The sequence below is a fragment of the Medicago sativa genome, chromosome 2, assembly GCF_051527215.1.
Source record: "Medicago sativa cultivar Bolivia chromosome 2, Bolivia_mono, whole genome shotgun sequence".
Lineage (NCBI taxonomy): Eukaryota > Viridiplantae > Streptophyta > Magnoliopsida > Fabales > Fabaceae > Medicago > Medicago sativa.
Genome location: NC_140750.1, coordinates 19,316,665 through 19,333,992, shown reverse-complemented (window position 1 = coordinate 19,333,992; position 17,328 = coordinate 19,316,665). Strand labels below are relative to the sequence as shown.

The following is a 17,328-nucleotide window of genomic DNA, read 5'->3' as shown; positions in this document are numbered from 1 at the left end:
AGGTTACGTGACTTAAGTCACGCAGGGGTATTTTCGGAAGTTTGATTGGGAGCAAGCAATTTTTTATGAGAGAAGAGCAGAATTCAAAACTTCTAGATCCTTGGGTGTGTGAACCCCTCTCTTGGGCTTCCACACAATGGATTGTAAATTAATTGGAAAGTTACTCTATAAGCCCCTTCAATTTCTCATCAGTCCCTCAAATACCTAAAAATCCCCCTCTCGATTTGTAACTCTTGGTCGTTGTGATTCGTGAGTTAAGCATCGAGCCTCTTGGGATTTATGAATTGAGGGGGTATTTTTGAGATTTGAAGGGTCTGTGAGCAAATAAAAGGGTCTATGAGAAATCCTTCATATTTGGATCAGAATCGAAGAAAATATTATTCTTTCCAACATTAATACCATGAATTTTATTCCTATCAACGTGTTCACTACGTAATTTCGGTTCTTGGAAATGTTTTTAAAATCTATTTAACTTGATAATTATAAAAGTATAAAATAAATGTGTTAAAATGATATGTGTACTGGGAATTTATGGTTATTTTATTCTATGGGAACATAAGATTTCCACCTTTGACATGAGAATAAAAAGTGAGAAAAGTATGAGTAAATTGCATTTGTTGGAGTAAAAAGTATTTAATGATAATTTGTTAAAACTTGAAACAAAAATGTACAAAATTATCAAGTTCATGTTCGTCGGAATAAATTTGAGATCCATGAAACAAATACTAAAGACTTTTGATCTATTTTGATTTCCCAAACTATGATTGCATATCAGACGAAATTTTTGCCCGAACTATAGATTTTTTTTTTTTTTTTTTTTACATTTCAAATGCAATCGTAATTTATTGGCATATCAAGGGATATTTAATATTTTAGTTAAAAATGGGTCTACTAAAGAAATGAATCTTAATTTTTCTAGTAACAAATATTTTAGGCATTTCTCATATGCGAATTATTCAAGAAAATTAAAAAATGGTGAGATTAGTGATCGAAAATGGCTAGTTTATTGCAAATATGTTGACAAAGTATTGTTTTTGTAGTAAATTGTTTGAATCTTCTAATTCTAGTAACTTGAGTTTACTAGCAAGTGAGGGTTTAAATGATTGGAAGCATATTAGTCAAAGACTCAAACAACATAAAAATGACGTCAAACATATGACTTACATGAATACTTGAGAATGAGAATTAAAAAAAAAAAGTAACCAAAAAAAATTGAGAATGAGAATTGATAAAAATCAGACAATTGATAAACACTTGCAAGAAAAAATTGTGAAAGAGAAATAGCGTTGAAGACAAATTTTACCTAAAATACTTTCAATTGTGAAATGTCTTCCTAAGATAATCTTGCATTTCAAGGATCCAAAGAAAAATTAAGTTAAGATAGTAATGGTAATTTTCTTAGATTGATTGAAATGATTGCGGAATTTGATTTGATATTGCAAGATCATGTGAGATGCGTTCAGAACCATGAAATTCATAACCATTATCTTGGACATAAAATTCAAAAGGAATTTATTTTTCTTTTGTCACAAAGTGTTACAACTTCAATCATCAACATCATTAAAGAGGCAAAATACTTTTTGATAATTCTTGATCGTACCCTTGATTTGAGTCATCAAGAACAAATGACTCTTATAATTCGTTGTGTAAATATGTCAAATAATACAACAAAGATTGAGAAGTTCTTTTTATGATTTTTTAAAAGTTGATGGTATGTCCGGGTTAGGACTTTTTAATGAATTACTAAATGTTTTAAAGACTCTTGATCTTAATTTTGATGATATGAGGGGGCAAGGTTAAGATAATGGTCCCAATATGAAAGGAAAGCACCAAGGTGTTCAAAAGAGATTTCTTGAGATTAATCCTAGAGGTTTTTATACATGTCATGTGCTTGTCATAGTCTTAATCTTACTCTTGGTGATATGGCACATTCTTGTGTTAAGGCCATTTCTTTCTTTGTAGTTATTCAGCGCTTATATTCATTGTTTTTGGGATCTACAAAAAGATGGAAAAATTTGCTTGATAATGTTCCCGATTTAACTCTGAAATATTTGTCTAATACTCATTGGAAAAGTCGAATTAAGAGTGTCAAAGCCATTAGATTTCAATATCCCCAAATAAGATTGACTTTGTCGGAATTATACGAATCTTGTGATAATGATGCAAAGAGAAAAAGTGAGGCCGAGAGTTTGATTAATGCACTAGAAAATTTTGAATTTTTTCTTGGTGTGGTTGTTTGGTATGATATTTTATTTGCTATTAATATGATTAGCAAAAAGTTGCAATCTACGTCCATGTTCATCGACTCTACCATAAAACAATTGGAAAATGTGTTGTCATATTTTGAAAAATATCGATAGGAAGGTTTTACAAAAGTTAATGATATTGCAAAAAGTGTTTTCTCTTAAAATGAATGTTGAGCCGATCTTTCAAACAAAACGTCATGTGATTAAAAAAAAATTGGAGAGAATAATGAGGAACATAAAAACCATTCATCAGAAGAATCATTTAGAGTTGACTATTTCTTATTGTATTTTGATATGACAATTACTTCTTTGAAAACTAGATATGAAGAATCGAAGACATTTGAAAGTATCTTTGAATTTTATATGATTCACAAAAGTTAAAGTTTTTGGATGATAATGGGTTGAAAGAATGTTGTGTTAAATTTCACTCAACTTTTTTTCATGGAAATTTATCAGATGTTGATGTTCATGATCTTTTCTCATAATTAAAATTGTTACAATGCACTATGCCAACTGAAACAATGGTTTTTTTTGGATATTCTTAAATTTGTCAAACTTGCAGATTGTTATCCAAATGTAGCAATTGCTTACAGAGTTTTATTGACGGTGCCCGTGACCGTAGCATCGGCATAAAGAAGTTTTTCAAAATTGAAGTTGATTAAAACCTACTTGAGGTCATCAATGCCACAAGATAGATTGAACGGTTTGGCTACTTTGTCAATTGAGAAGGAAATGTTCGAGAGCATTGATGTTGATGTCATTATAAATGATTTTGCATCTCAAAAAGCTCGTAAAAACCACTTCTGACTTCACGAGAAAAAAAGAGAAGTTTTTTTGGATATTTTGAGAAACTATCGTATATTCTCAATGATGGTCCATATCTATATGTCATAGTTTTATTAGTGTTGATTTCTCTAGAGATAGGTTGGTATCCTTACTTCCTTCAACAAAAAAAAAGGGTTGGTATCCTTAACTATAATTTTACTTAAACTTTGTTGGATTTGGTTCTGCCCCTCAACATTTTTTGTTTTGCTTTTCCTTTTTATTAATAATATATAGGATGAAGTGTATTTGACACACGATATTTTGGGGTGCCAACATAGTTAGGATGCCAAAACATCGTATTATGATGACTTGGGGTGACATCATAGCTTAAATGTCAACGGTCATAATTAATGCATGTCTCATTCATCATTTATCAGAAGAAAAAAAAAGTTTGTAATGTAATACAAAGGACCCTTTTTCATCCTTTGCGAAAGACTCGTAAGAATCATGCTCTTTACCCAAACTGTTTTGCTCATTCCCAAAGTAAATGTCCAAAATATCCCTACGCACGTTAACTCACGCTAGTGTTAATTTAGCGTGACTTAACTCACGCAACGTGAGTTAAGCCACGCTGAAAATTAACACTAAAAGCTCAGCGTGAGTTACTCACGCTGGTTTCTTTCTCACTGCAGCCATCCGTTCCTTATTTCATGCTACACTACCCAGCAATAAACTTGATCCACACCTCTAATTTCATGAAATCTCTAGCTATTAGATTGAATTGATGACCCTCTGCTGCAGTTTCACTCTCTCCTTTTCTTTCCCTCTATCGTACTCTTCTCTTTTTCTTCTACCCTCTAATTGCTTTTTCCTCTTCTCTTATTCACAGCCACATCCAGATGTTTATTCACAGCCATTATCAGTATCCTTTTTGGTCACAGTATCATCCATCATCAACAACAAGTAACAACACTTCCAAGATGAAGACAAATTCAAAAATAAAATAAAATCAGAAGCTTCAATTTGTTGAACATTCAACAAAAAAATAGTAAGAATAAACAATAATTTAACAACTTAGAAGCTTCAATTTCATAGATTTTTGCATCTCATCTCTTTCATACTTAATTTGTTATCAAAATTAATGCATAAACAGGCTGAAAACCACTAAAACCATCAAACAAGGTACATGTTTATTGCTATATCAAATTAGTTAGAAAAATTAATTAATGGTGTTGTCCTGAAGTCTTCACCACAGTAACGGGACAAGAAGCATTATTCACTACATAATTGCTGACACTGCCCATTATCGCCCTGAAGAGAAAAAAAAGATAAAAAAAGTATATATCAACATTAATGCATCTGATCACATCAGAAAAAAGAACATTATAATGAAATATTCAATAAAATATCATTAAAAAAAAATGCAACTCTCAATTTCGGGGTGGTAGATTTAGGGTATATGCTACCTTACCCTAATTTGAAATATACTTTGGAAGAAAAAAAATTGTCTTTAAGTATAAACATTCTCCTTATTAATAATACTAACTTTGTCCTGTGAGATTTTATTTTAACTAAAATTTATCTTTGCAAGATAAATAAGTTATAATTGAATACATCTATAGAAAAAAAAAATGTCTAAGTAACATTGATGACATGCTGTCATTACGTAATTTTTAGGACTTATTTTGACATTTTGATAGAGTTCTAAGCAACATTAAGTGTCCAGGAGCAGTTAAAAGCATCAAATATGGAAGAACTGGAAGAAGCCAATCGTACTGCGATTTGCTAATCGCAATACGATTTCTTGAAGTCAGAAAGCATGTTTTTTGAAGAGTTGGATCGCAATACGATCCATACCATCGTGATACGATTTCAAGGAGGGCTTTAAAGGAAATTAGGGTTCAAAGTACCAATCGTGGTACGATTTGTGCCATTGTGGTACGATTTTGGGCGATCAGAACTTGCCTATTTAAGCTGAAGTCAGTCTCAAACAAAGGGGATTACGATTTTGGAGAACTAAAGTGCGATTTTAACACCCAGAAGGCTGCAGCGGAGAGGATTTCATCATCTCTAACCCAGTTTATGTATGTTTTAATTCTTCCATTGATTATGCTATTTGTAAACTCAATTATGAGTAGCTAAATCTCTTAGAGATTAGGTCAGAGATGAACCTATGTAACCCTAATTGATCATATGTTGCTGTGAAACTCTATTATTTATTAATGAATTTCTAGTCTTTATTCAATTCAATTGTTCTTAATGCTTTTTATATCCTGATCAAATATAAACATGATTTTGTGAGATCGAATGACTACTGACCATAGCTTTCGACTTAGACCTAATTGAATTGTTCTGATAAACATGGTTAGTCTAGGAATAGATAATCGTTTGTTAGTGATATTAGGTTAACGTTCATAAAACCTTCAAGGATTATTAGACCACCTAAGGAATTAGGGGCTGTAGTTTAAGAAGAGGGTCCTAACTCAAGGGATTGATTAGGGCTAATTTGTTAACTATCGTGAAACTAGAAAATCATTAGTAATAATAGGTGCAGTAACCAATTAGGGGAAATATAGAGGATTCGAAGACCTGATCTCATCTCTCTCCATATTTTCTTAATCAAATCTTATTCTTTTATTTGATTTCATAAAATCAAACCAAATCTACTGCCTAGTGGCAAACAAAAATAAACCTTTATACATCCTATTTTTATAACGCGATTGAATTATTGAAGTTAAAAACAGTCCTCGTGGGAACGATATTTTTACTACTTCGATAGTATTTGGTGCACTTGCCAGAGATCTATCAAGTTTTTGGCGCCGTTGCCGGGGACTGTTGAATTATTTCAACAAGGCAATTACGTTATAATTTAGGGTTTTTGCAATTTAATTTTCTGTTTTAATTTTTATTTTTCTGTTTTCATATTCACTTGATTACTTTGCGTTGTGCAGTGCTACTAAGGTATTTTGCTGTTTATGCGAGGTAAACAGAGCTCTGACGACTTAGAGTACGATCCGGAAATTGAAAGAACTGCTAGAGCACTTCGGAAAGCTGTCCGATCGCAAAGGTTAGCTCAATCCGTTCCACCGGGTGTTCGAGAACAAGTACCGGAGCAACTCTCAAGTGAATCTGAAACAATCTCTTCTCCTAAATCTGCAACTATGGAAGGAGAAGGAGTTGTACCACCAAGACCTAAACTAGGAGACTACGGGTTAGCCACTCATCGCGGTCAACTGACCCACACTTTTCAACCAGCTAACCCCGTAGCTTTCGACATCAAGACAACTGTCCTCAACGGTTTAAGGGACAAGCAATTCGATGGGACTGAAGCTATGAGTCCTCATGAACACTTGAGTCGCTTTGCTGAAACCTGCGAGTTTTGTGTGCAACCAGCCACCGTGACTGAAGCACAAAAGAAGCTAAGGCTATTTCCTTTCACCTTGACGGGAAGAGCAAAAGATTGGTTGCTAACAATTCCAAACGGGACTGTCCAAACATGGGAAGAGTTAGAGCTGAAGTTCTTGGAGAAATATTTCCCGATGTCTAAGTATTGGGACAAGAAGATGGAGATCTCTAACTTCAAGCAAGGAGAAGGTGAATCATTGTATGATGCTTGGGAGCGATTCAATTTGCTTCTTAAGAGATGCCCTAATCATGAGTTCACCGAGAAACAATACCTCCAAATCTTTACTGAGGGGGTGACACCAAACACAAGAATGTTCTTAGATGCTTCCGCGGGAGGTAGTCTCAAGAGCAAAACTGATCATGAAGTCCAAGCTTTGATAGAAAACATGGCTGGAAATGAGTATCGTGCTGAAGCTAAGAAGAAGGAAAGAGGAGTGTTTGGGGTGAGTGAACAAACTGCTATCCTTGCTAACCAAGCAGCTATGAACAAACAAATCGAAGCTTTAACTAAGGAGTTTCAAGGCTTCACCTTGGCTCATAAGCAACAACAAGTAGCTGCAATCAAGTGTGACTTATGTGGTGAAGAACATCCAAACGGTGAGTGTGTTCCAGAAGGATCAAATGAAGAAGCTAACTTCATGGGAGGTTATCAAAGGCAGAATCAATACTACAATTCAGGCATTAACAAGCATCCAAATCTAAGCTACTCAAATAACAATGCTTTGAACTCTCAGATGCTCACTCCTCCTCAACAACAACAAAGGAAGCCATCAGCTCTTGAGGAAACTATGATGAATTTCATGAAGATGACTCAAGGCAACTTTGAAGAGATGAAGAAGAGTCAAGAAGCTGAAAGAAAGAACAATGAAGCTTCTAGGAAGATGCTTGAAACTCAACTGGGGCAATTAGCTAAGCAATTGGCTGAACAAAGTAAAGGCGGATTCTCAGGTAACACTAAAGACAACCCTAAGAATGAGTCTTGTAATGCTATTGAATTGAGGAGCAAAAAGGTTTTGACACCTTTAGTTCCAAAAGCTCCAAAGAAGGTTGATGATGTAGTTGAGGTGGAGGAGAATGATGTAGTTGAAAAAAATGATGAGGGTGTAGTTGAAAAAGAAAATGATCAGGGAGTAGTTGAAAATGAAAGGAAGAAAAAAATAGAGGGAGAAAAAAGTGAGAAGTTAATTGATGAAGATTCAATCTTGAGGAAGTCGAAGAGTCAAATTTTGAAAGATGGAGATAAACCACAAATTGTCCCATCATATGTGAAGCTTCCATACCCTCACCTTTCAAAGAAGAAAGAAAAGGATGAAGGCCAATTCAAGAAGTTCATGCAACTTTTCTCACAACTTCAGGTGAATATTCCTTTCGGTGAAGCCCTTGATCAAATGCCGTTATATGCTAAGTTCATGAAAGACTTGTTGACTAAACGAAGGAAGCCTAAGGATGATGAGAACATTGCACTTTCTGAGAATTGTAGTGCTATTCTTCAAAAGAAGCTACCACCTAAGCTGAAGGATCCTGGTGCTTTTACTATCCCTTGTTCAATTGGACCGGTAGACATTGGTAGAGCTTTATGTGATTTGGGAGCAAGTATAAATCTGATGCCACTCTCAATGATGAAGAAGCTTAAGTGTGGGGAACCAAAACCAACAAGAATGACCATTACTTTAGCTGATCGGTCGATCTCTTATCCCTTCGGTATACTTGAAGATGTACTAGTCAAGGTTAATGACTTGGTGTTTCCAGCAGATTTTGTGATCTTAGATATGGCTGAAGATGAGGATATGCCACTCATTCTAGGAAGACCTTTCCTTGCAACTGGCCGTGCTTTGATTGACATTGAGAAAGGAGAGCTAATGTTGAGATTTCATAAGGAGCAAGTAGTGTTTAATATATTTGAGGCCATGAAGCACAAAGATGAAAATCCCAAGTGTTACCGGATTGACATTGTTGAAGAAATAGTTAAAGATGACTCTTGTGAACATCAACCAACACACCCTCTTGAACGTGCAATTGTGAATTCTATAGCAAAAGGTGAAGATGATGAAGATCTTGAAGTAAGTGATTGTGTGAAGCAACTAGCAGCAAGCAAGCAAGAGTTGGGTCCGGTAAAAATAGAAGAATTAATGGGTAAGCACTCTATGGATGCTCCTATTTTGAGTGGAGAAGGAGAGAAAAATCCAGAATTAAAAGAACTCCCTTCTCACTTGAAATATGTTTTTCTCACTAAGGATGCCTCTAAACCAGTAATCATCAGCAATACCTTGACACCTTTGGAAGAAGAAAAATTAATGAGGGTGTTAAGAGACAATCAAGGAGCTTTGGGGTGGAACATTTCTGATTTGAAGGGTATTAGTCCAGCTTATTGCATGCATAAAATACACATGGAGGCTGAATACAAACCGGTAGTTCAACCTCAAAGGAGACTTAACCCAACAATGAAGGAAGTGGTGAAGAAAGAGGTGCTGAAGTTACTAGATGCAGGTATGATCTACCCTATCTCAGATAGCTCATGGGTGAGTCCAGTTCATGTGGTACCCAAGAAAGGAGGAATGACGGTGGTAGCAAATGAAAAAAATGAATTGATACCTACCCGCACCGTCACTGGTTGGAGAATGTGTATAGACTACCGGAGGTTGAATACCGCAACAAGAAAGGACCACTTTCCATTACCATTCATGGATCAAATGATTGAGAGATTAGCTGGCCAAGCCTTTTATTGCTTCTTGGATGGGTATTCGGGGTATAATCAAATTGCAGTGGCTCCGGAAGATCAAGAAAAGACTGCCTTCACTTGTCCATTTGGAGTGTTTGCTTATCGAAGGATGCCCTTTGGGCTGTGTAATGCGCCGGCAACCTTTCAAAGGTGCATGCTTTCCATCTTCTCTGATATGATAGAGAAGAACATTGAGGTATTTATGGACGACTTTTCTGTTTTTGGTAAGTCTTTTGATCAATGCTTGTTCCATTTAAATGCTGTACTTAAAAGATGCACCGAAACTAACCTTGTTTTGAATTGGGAAAAATGTCATTTTATGGTAACTGAAGGTATAGTTTTGGGGCATAAAATAAGTGCTAAAGGCATTGAGGTAGACCAAGCCAAGATAGAGGTTATAGAGAAACTTCCTCCACCCATCAATGTTAAAGGAGTGAGGAGTTTCTTGGGGCATGCCGGTTTCTATCGGCGGTTCATAAAAGACTTTTCTAAAATTTCCAAACCCCTCTGTAACCTCTTAGTCAAAGAAAATGAGTTTAATTTTGATTCTGAATGTCTAAATGCTTTTTCTTTGATTAAAAACAAGTTGGTGACTGCACCAATAATCATGCACCCGATTGGAATTTACCTTTTGAACTTATGTGTGATGCAAGTGATTATGCTGTTGGTGCAGTCCTAGGCCAACGCAAGAACAAATTTTTTCATGCAATTTACTATGCAAGCAAGGTTTTAAATGAAAATCAAGTTAACTATTCCACAACTGAAAAGGAGTTGCTTGCGGTAATCTTTGCATTGGAAAAATTTCGTTCTTATCTAATAGGCTCCAAAGTCATTGTTTTTACAGATCATGCAGCTCTCAAATATCTCTTAACTAAAGGGGATTCAAAGCCTCGACTGTTGAGGTGGATCCTATTATTGCAAGAATTTGATCTTGAAATTCGTGACAAGAAGGGAGTCGAGAACGTGTTAGCTGACCACCTCTCAAGGCTGGAGAATGATGAGGTAACAAAGAAGGAGAAGGCCATCAAGGCCGAGTTCCCTGATGAACAGCTGTTTGCTATTGGAGAAAGACCTTGGTTTGCTGACATGGCAAACTTTAAGGCCGGCAACATAGTTCCTGATGATCTGACCTACCCTCAGAGGAAAAAGTTCTTCAAAGATGCAAACCACTACTTGTGGGATGACCCATATCTGTTTAAGGTAGGTACTGACGGTTTGATTAGACGTTGTGTTGCAGGTGAGGAAGCACATAGTATCATGTGGCACTGCCATAGCTCAGCTTATGGAGGCCACCACAGTGGAGAAAGAACAGCTGCAAAAATTTTGCAAAGTGGATTCTGGTGGCCCACCCTTTTCAAAGATTGCCACGACTTTGTCACAAGATGTGACAGATGCCAAAGGACAGGTAACATATCAAAGAGGAATGAAATGCCCCTAAAAGGAATCATTGAAGTTGAACCATTTGATTGTTGGGGTATTGATTTTATGGGACCATTCCCTTCCTCTTACTCTTATCTCCATATTCTAGTCTGTGTTGATTATGTCACAAAGTGGGTTGAAGCGATACCATGTGTTGCTAATGATGCCAAAACGGTTGTCAACTTCCTTCAAAAGAATATTTTCACTAGGTTTGGAACCCCTAGAGTATTGATCAGTGATGGGGGGAAGCATTTTTGCAATAATTTTCTTGAAAATGTGCTCAAAAAATATAACATTAAGCACAAAGTTGCAACTCCCTATCACCCACAAACTAGTGGTCAAGCAGAGGTTTCAAACCGACAGCTGAAACAGATTCTGGAGAAGACAGTTGCGTCAAATAGGAAAGATTGGTCTAGGAAATTAGATGACGCACTGTGGGCATATAGGACAGCCTTTAAGACCCATCTTGGGTTCTCACCCTATCAGTTAGTATATGGGAAGGCATGTCATCTTCCAGTCGAGCTAGAACATAAAGCTTATTGGGCCATTAAGGCCTTAAATTTTGATCAAGTAGCCGCTGGTAAGAAAAGAATTTTGAAACTTAATGAACTTGAGGAGATGAGGCTTAGAGCGTATGAAAATGCGCTCATCTATAAAGCCAGGACAAAAAGGTATCATGACAAAAACTTAGTGCCTAGGGATATTAACTGTGGACAGCTAGTTTTGTTGTATAACTCCAGGTTGAAGCTGTTTCCTGGGAAGCTCAAATCAAAATGGTCTGGACCATTCTTGGTCAAAAGTGTGTCACCATATGGAGCTGTTGAACTAGTGACACCTGAAGGAGATCGAAGTTTCAAAGTAAATGGACAAAGAGTTAAACCATACCTAGGTGGTGACCTACCAAAAGGAAGGGTGGCACTCATTCTGAAGGACCTCTGAGAATCCTTAGCAGTCAAGCTAGTGACGATAAAGAAGCGCTGGGTGGGAGGCAACCCACTACATGTTATTTTCAGTCATTTTTCTTTTGGTGTATTTTCTTTTTATTTTCTTTTTAATGTCGAAGTCCATTGAACTTATTTCCCTATTGTAATTGCTCCTGCACTTGTTTATTATTAATGAATTTGTTTTGTGTTATGTGACCTATTCCAGTTTAGTAACAGTTGTCTGATGAAACGGTATTCTAAAAGTTCAAAAGGAGGGGTGACTTGATTCAAAGGCGAAGTGTACGGCGTTGCTAGGTAGTCACATACTCCCACAAATCTCAGCCATAAGGTTCATTGCCAAATCTTGTTTTTCAATTTACTTATATTTAGATTAGTTTTCCATGCAACTACATTTCTAGAACTTGCATTGTTTCTCTATTATTAATTGGTCTTTGTCAATTACACACTGAGGCAAAAGTGCTTGGTCCTGTGAGCCTTTTTGAAGCCTACCCTGTTTTAATTTGTTGAATTTATCCTTTCTTAACCAATTGTGAGCCGGTAGGATTAGAACTTTTTGTTCGGTGACAAACTACATTACAAGCCTAGAGACTTCTAGGATTTATCCCTTAATGTATTTTCTGAGTTAAGGCATTGTAGTATGTTGCTAAAGATTAAGTTTGGGGTTGCTATTGGAATTTGCAACCAATTAAGTTTGGGGTGGGGGTACTAGAGAATAAGAGAACAAAAATGAAAGAAAAAGAAATTGTCATGCAAAATATACACAAAAATGGTGTATCAAAAAAAAAAAAAAGAAATTGAATGATGAAAAAGGGACAAAACATTTAAAATCCGAGTAACTTCAAACTCGATTGTCCCTAAATGTTAAAAATATTCTCTAGTACCTTTGCATTAATTGTTATTCCACAAGGTGAATGATTGAAGGATTGAATTTTGTGCTTTAACTTCCGTAGGAATGCCTAACTCAAATTTTGTGTAGCCTACTTATCCAAATATATCCCACCTTTCACCTAAGCCCCGTTATAACCCTAAAGACCTCAAAAGTGTGTAATGATATTGACTTTGATTGATGTTTAGAAACTTTTCAAGCGTATGGTAATATGTAGACCTGCATGTCGACTGGTAGAACCCTGTTTCAATTGAATGCGTGGAGTTGTGAATTGGTGGATGCGAACAAGTCAAACTAGCTCATCTTTAGCTAGAAGGAGAATGAACTTTTGTGTACTATCGTTTTGTCAGGTAACTGTTATTTTACTGTCGTTTGTCACTGTTGCAAGCAAATTCCTTGAGGACAAGGAATGGTTTAAGTTTGGGGTTGTGATGACATGCTGTCATTACGTAATTTTTAGGACTTATTTTGACATTTTGATAGAGTTCTAAGCAACATTAAGTGTCCAGGAGCAGTTAAAAGCATCAAATATGGAAGAACTGGAAGAAGCCAATCGTACTGCGATTTGCTAATCGCAATACGATTTCTTGAAGTCAGAAAGCATGTTTTTTGAAGAGTTGGATCGCAATACGATCCATACCATCGTGATACGATTTCAAGGAGGGCTTTAAAGGAAATTAGGGTTCAAAGTACCAATCGTGGTACGATTTGTGCCATCGTGGTACGATTTTGGGCGATCAGAACTTGCCTATTTAAGCTGAAGTCAGTCTCAAACAAAGGGGATTACGATTTTGGAGAACTAAAGTGCGATTTTAACACCCAGAAGGCTGCAGCGGAGAGGATTTCATCATCTCTAACCCAGTTTATGTATGTTTTAATTCTTCCATTGATTATGCTATTTGTAAACTCAATTATGAGTAGCTAAATCTCTTAGAGATTAGGTCAGAGATGAACCTATGTAACCCTAATTGATCATATGTTGCTGTGAAACTCTATTATTTATTAATGAATTTCTAGTCTTTATTCAATTCAATTGTTCTTAATGCTTTTTATATCCTGATCAAATATAAACATGATTTTGTGAGATCGAATGACTACTGACCATAGCTTTCGACTTAGACCTAATTGAATTGTTCTGATAAACATGGTTAGTCTAGGAATAGATAATCGTTTGTTAGTGATATTAGGTTAACGTTCATAAAACCTTCAAGGATTATTAGACCACCTAAGGAATTAGGGGCTGTAGTTTAAGAAGAGGGTCCTAACTCAAGGGATTGATTAGGGCTAATTTGTTAACTATCGTGAAACTAGAAAATCATTAGTAATAATAGGTGCAGTAACCAATTAGGGGAAATATAGAGGATTCGAAGACCTGATCTCATCTCTCTCCATATTTTCTTAATCAAATCTTATTCTTTTATTTGATTTCATAAAATCAAACCAAATCTACTGCCTAGTGGCAAACAAAAATAAACCTTTATACATCCTATTTTTATAACGCGATTGAATTATTGAAGTTAAAAACAGTCCTCGTGGGAACGATATTTTTACTACTTCGATAGTATTTGGTGCACTTGCCAGAGATCTATCAAACATCTATACTCAAAACAAGTACAATAAATAAATTAACATTTTTTCTTAAAAATGACTAATAAAAAGGGGCTAAGGTCGTATATCTATCTACCTTCTAAGGGTGCCAAGGCCTCTGTTCCCCATGGTAAGACTATCAAGAGGTACTTGTTCAATTGATTCACATAATTTCTCACGAGCATCTCCCCAATAGACCTTTACTAGTACCACAACCTATGCCACACAAAATCTCAAAGTTACTAAAATAAAACCTACATTAATAATATATGAATAAAACAATGATCTATAACTACATGATCAAATTTAAATCTTACCTTTTTTTGCTCTATGGTGGTTGTAGCAATTTTAAGTACTTCAGGGTCAAGTTTGATTTCATATTTCTTTGAGAGCGCAGAGTTAGTGAACTCAGCCAGAGGTGTGAGAGCTGCATGATGAACATCAAATTGAAACCCAAATAAATAGAATTGTAGTTTTTTTTTTTTTGTGAAAAAACTAAACTAAACCACCAAAATTGACGTAGAAAGAATCGAATATGAAACCTCGATAAAGAAGAGCACACTCCAAGTTTTCAAACCAACAACATTAGGTCAATTCAAGCGGGTTGAATTGTAGCTTTTAAAATACATATGGTTGAATAATTTTCCTTGTAAATGAAAAGTACTAAGAATGAATTTTTTATGTGAGAATGAAAGTAATTTTTATCAGCCTTCAGATTAAAATGAATAGTTCATATGAAAAATGCAGATATCAACCAATCAAAACTCATCCTATTCATTTGTTACCTCTACCTCGTTTTTGTTTTATCTCTATATTTTATCACATCATCAATATATCACATTTATCAAATCGCTTTATCTATTTCTTTCTCTTTCGTTGAGTTTGACAAAAACACAATGACACCTAGCTAGTGTTTGTCAAAATTAAGATGACACAGTGTGAATTTGTCAAACTCTTCAACAATCCAAAAACACATGAAGAAGGGCACAAAAAGCACATATGTAATTGAGAGAACACATTTTTTACGTGGAATATGTATGTCTATCGAGTGTCAACTTATATGGATAATTTGACATTTTAACCTCAAAGAGCATGATTCAAAATTTGCCCAAAAAATTTGTAAGATAATCACAATGCCACTTCAATTGATAATACTTTTCCTATGTCTAATAATTTGTAAAAACAAGAACATTGTAATTAATTACTTACGTGAGCCAGTAACTTCCCACAGCTGCATTTCCCCATGCTCATACTCTTCTGGGCGAATTATAATAAGAATGAGGTTATCACCTTCTTTCACAATGTTATCCACTGTCCATTGAAAAGCCTTAATGCTGCATGGTGAGAAATCCATAGCTATGCCCAATCTCCTTGCACTTGCCATTGATTGTTGATTGTTCTTCACTTGTGTAATTATGTGTAAATGGGTGTTTGATGTAATTAATTTTGATTGTTTGTTATGATGTATTGGAATGAGAATGAGAATGTTTCACGGGACATAACATAATGCTTGAGGCCAAGCAAAGCAATTTGTAAAGCAAAACACTAACGATAACGATAATTGCGTTTCTCCATTGGTGGTCGAGAGTGAGATTTTGTTACATACATTTGACTTTTATATTTACATTCCCATGGTTCGATCTATACACACATCTAACAAAAAACAATTGAAAAATTATAAACTTCAAAAATAATCACATTTTAATCTAATATTACCACAACTAACCACATTACATTACACTTTTACAAAATAATCTTTAAATAATCTTGACCGTTGATTTGAGAATGGACGGCTACGATTAACAAATATGTCACACGTTTACTCCGGAAAATTCAAATCCAAAGAGAAGCATGTATAAAGGAAATCATGTCTGACTATAATATAGAGTAGAAAAGAATAGCTCGTCAACATAAGTTAAAGGAGGAAGAAGAGAGAAAAATTCTTTGACAACTCAAAAGAACTTTTGGTGTGAATAAAAGTGAGGGAGATGAGCACCATTTATAGGCAAGGAGCCAAAGATAAGTTACAAATTAAATCCAATGACTAGGATTAGTTGACCGTTACAAAATCAATGATTTGAACTCGCGTCGTAAATGAACACTCAATGAACAGAGTTGACTTAGGAATTTTTCAATTCACACGTTAACACTCATAGTGTTCCAAAATTAATTCTTTAGCAGTACTTGACGACTAGTTCTTAGTTGGTTGGGTGTTTCTATCGTTCATCCAGCTGATATCTTCTCACGCTATACAGTTTGGTGGCGCACATGTTTGCATGAAGGATATTCGATTCAACTTTCCCGTGATTTGGTTGGTATGCATCTGGGTCATTTAGAAAGGGCGCAACTCTAGATTTTTTTTGCAATAAGCAAGTCTCCCAGGATCAGCTTCTTAAACACATCAAGCTCCATTCTTGGTGATGGTTAAAAACTTATAAGTCTGATTATTTTTACGATTTTCATTCATGGTGTTTCAATCCGTCACTTTGTCTTGGTTACGCTAATATAGAAAGGTGGATTTTGAACAGTTTATTCTATGTATATTGATACTTTGTTTTCATACCTATTTGACCCTTCTGCCTTCTTGTGCTTTATAAGGGTTTTATAATTAATATACTGTGCTTTTGGTTTTTTTTTTGTTATAAAAAAAAGGATAAATTGGTAAAGAGTTTTTTAGTTAACGTTGTTAGTGTGATTTGCTAAAAAAAAACGTTTTTTTTAAAGGAAAAAAAACTTTTTTTTTTACAAGAAAAAAAAAACTAAAAAAAGTTTTTTTTTAGTTTGATATTAAAGCATCTAATAAACTAAAAAAAGTTTTAAAATGAGTCTCAAATACAGATCATTTACATATATATATATATATATATATATATATATATATAATATTATAAACACCATTGTTTAAAACTCCAACCTTTTAACCTTTTTCTTCTTTTGACAAAACTATTTTTTTAGGGAAACAAGTTCATTGCGTTTTATTTATAATAATAAATTCAATACAAGATGCGATACGAAAATAAGTAGCGAGACTAACTAGAAATGTTGTCTCTCCTGCAAGCTTATGAGCGGCTGCATTTACTTGACAAAACTTTAAAACTCCAACCTAACACCTATAAAAATAATAATTAAATGACTTAAACTAATAACTTTAAGGGTCATGTTAACCGGTGCCCCCGGAGCACTGGTTAAGGAACCTAAAAAAAGAAATTTTAAAATGAAAATAACACTTTTTATGTTTTTGAGGAGTTTTCTTCAAAAAAAAAAAATGTTTTTGAGGAGTTGACAACACAAGTTCCAATGCAATATTTACTACATTTGCTTTCTTAACCAGTGCCCCGGGGGCACCGGTTAACATTA

At 35.0% G+C, this 17,328-nt stretch overlaps 2 protein-coding genes and 1 non-coding gene across 3 annotated transcripts; 1 reads left to right on the top strand and 2 right to left on the bottom strand.

The window, feature by feature from the left end:
• The first annotated feature begins 994 nt into the window (after positions 1-994).
• Positions 995-1,800, top strand: LOC146945261 (General transcription factor 2-related zinc finger protein). Its single transcript, XM_085748046.1, is given in 3 exon segments — positions 995-1,001; positions 1,339-1,596; positions 1,706-1,800. Coding segments are annotated over 3 exon segments (360 nt in total).
• Positions 1,801-4,076: 2,276 nt separating this feature from the next.
• Positions 4,077-15,476, bottom strand: LOC146945259 (Adenine nucleotide alpha hydrolases-like superfamily protein). The gene is made up of 4 exons (XM_085743598.1): positions 15,181-15,476; positions 14,289-14,398; positions 14,069-14,187; positions 4,077-4,322 (listed from the first exon to the last, which is right to left on the bottom strand). The coding sequence occupies exons 1-4, from the start codon at positions 15,353-15,355 to the stop codon at positions 4,235-4,237; spliced, it is 492 nt and encodes a 163-aa protein (XP_085599724.1). The 5' UTR covers positions 15,356-15,476; the 3' UTR covers positions 4,077-4,234.
• Positions 6,566-6,672, bottom strand: LOC146945260 (small nucleolar RNA R71). The gene has a single exon (XR_015029528.1). It is a non-coding gene; the product is annotated as a small nucleolar RNA R71 (small nucleolar RNA).
• Positions 15,477-17,328: the final 1,852 nt, after the last annotated feature.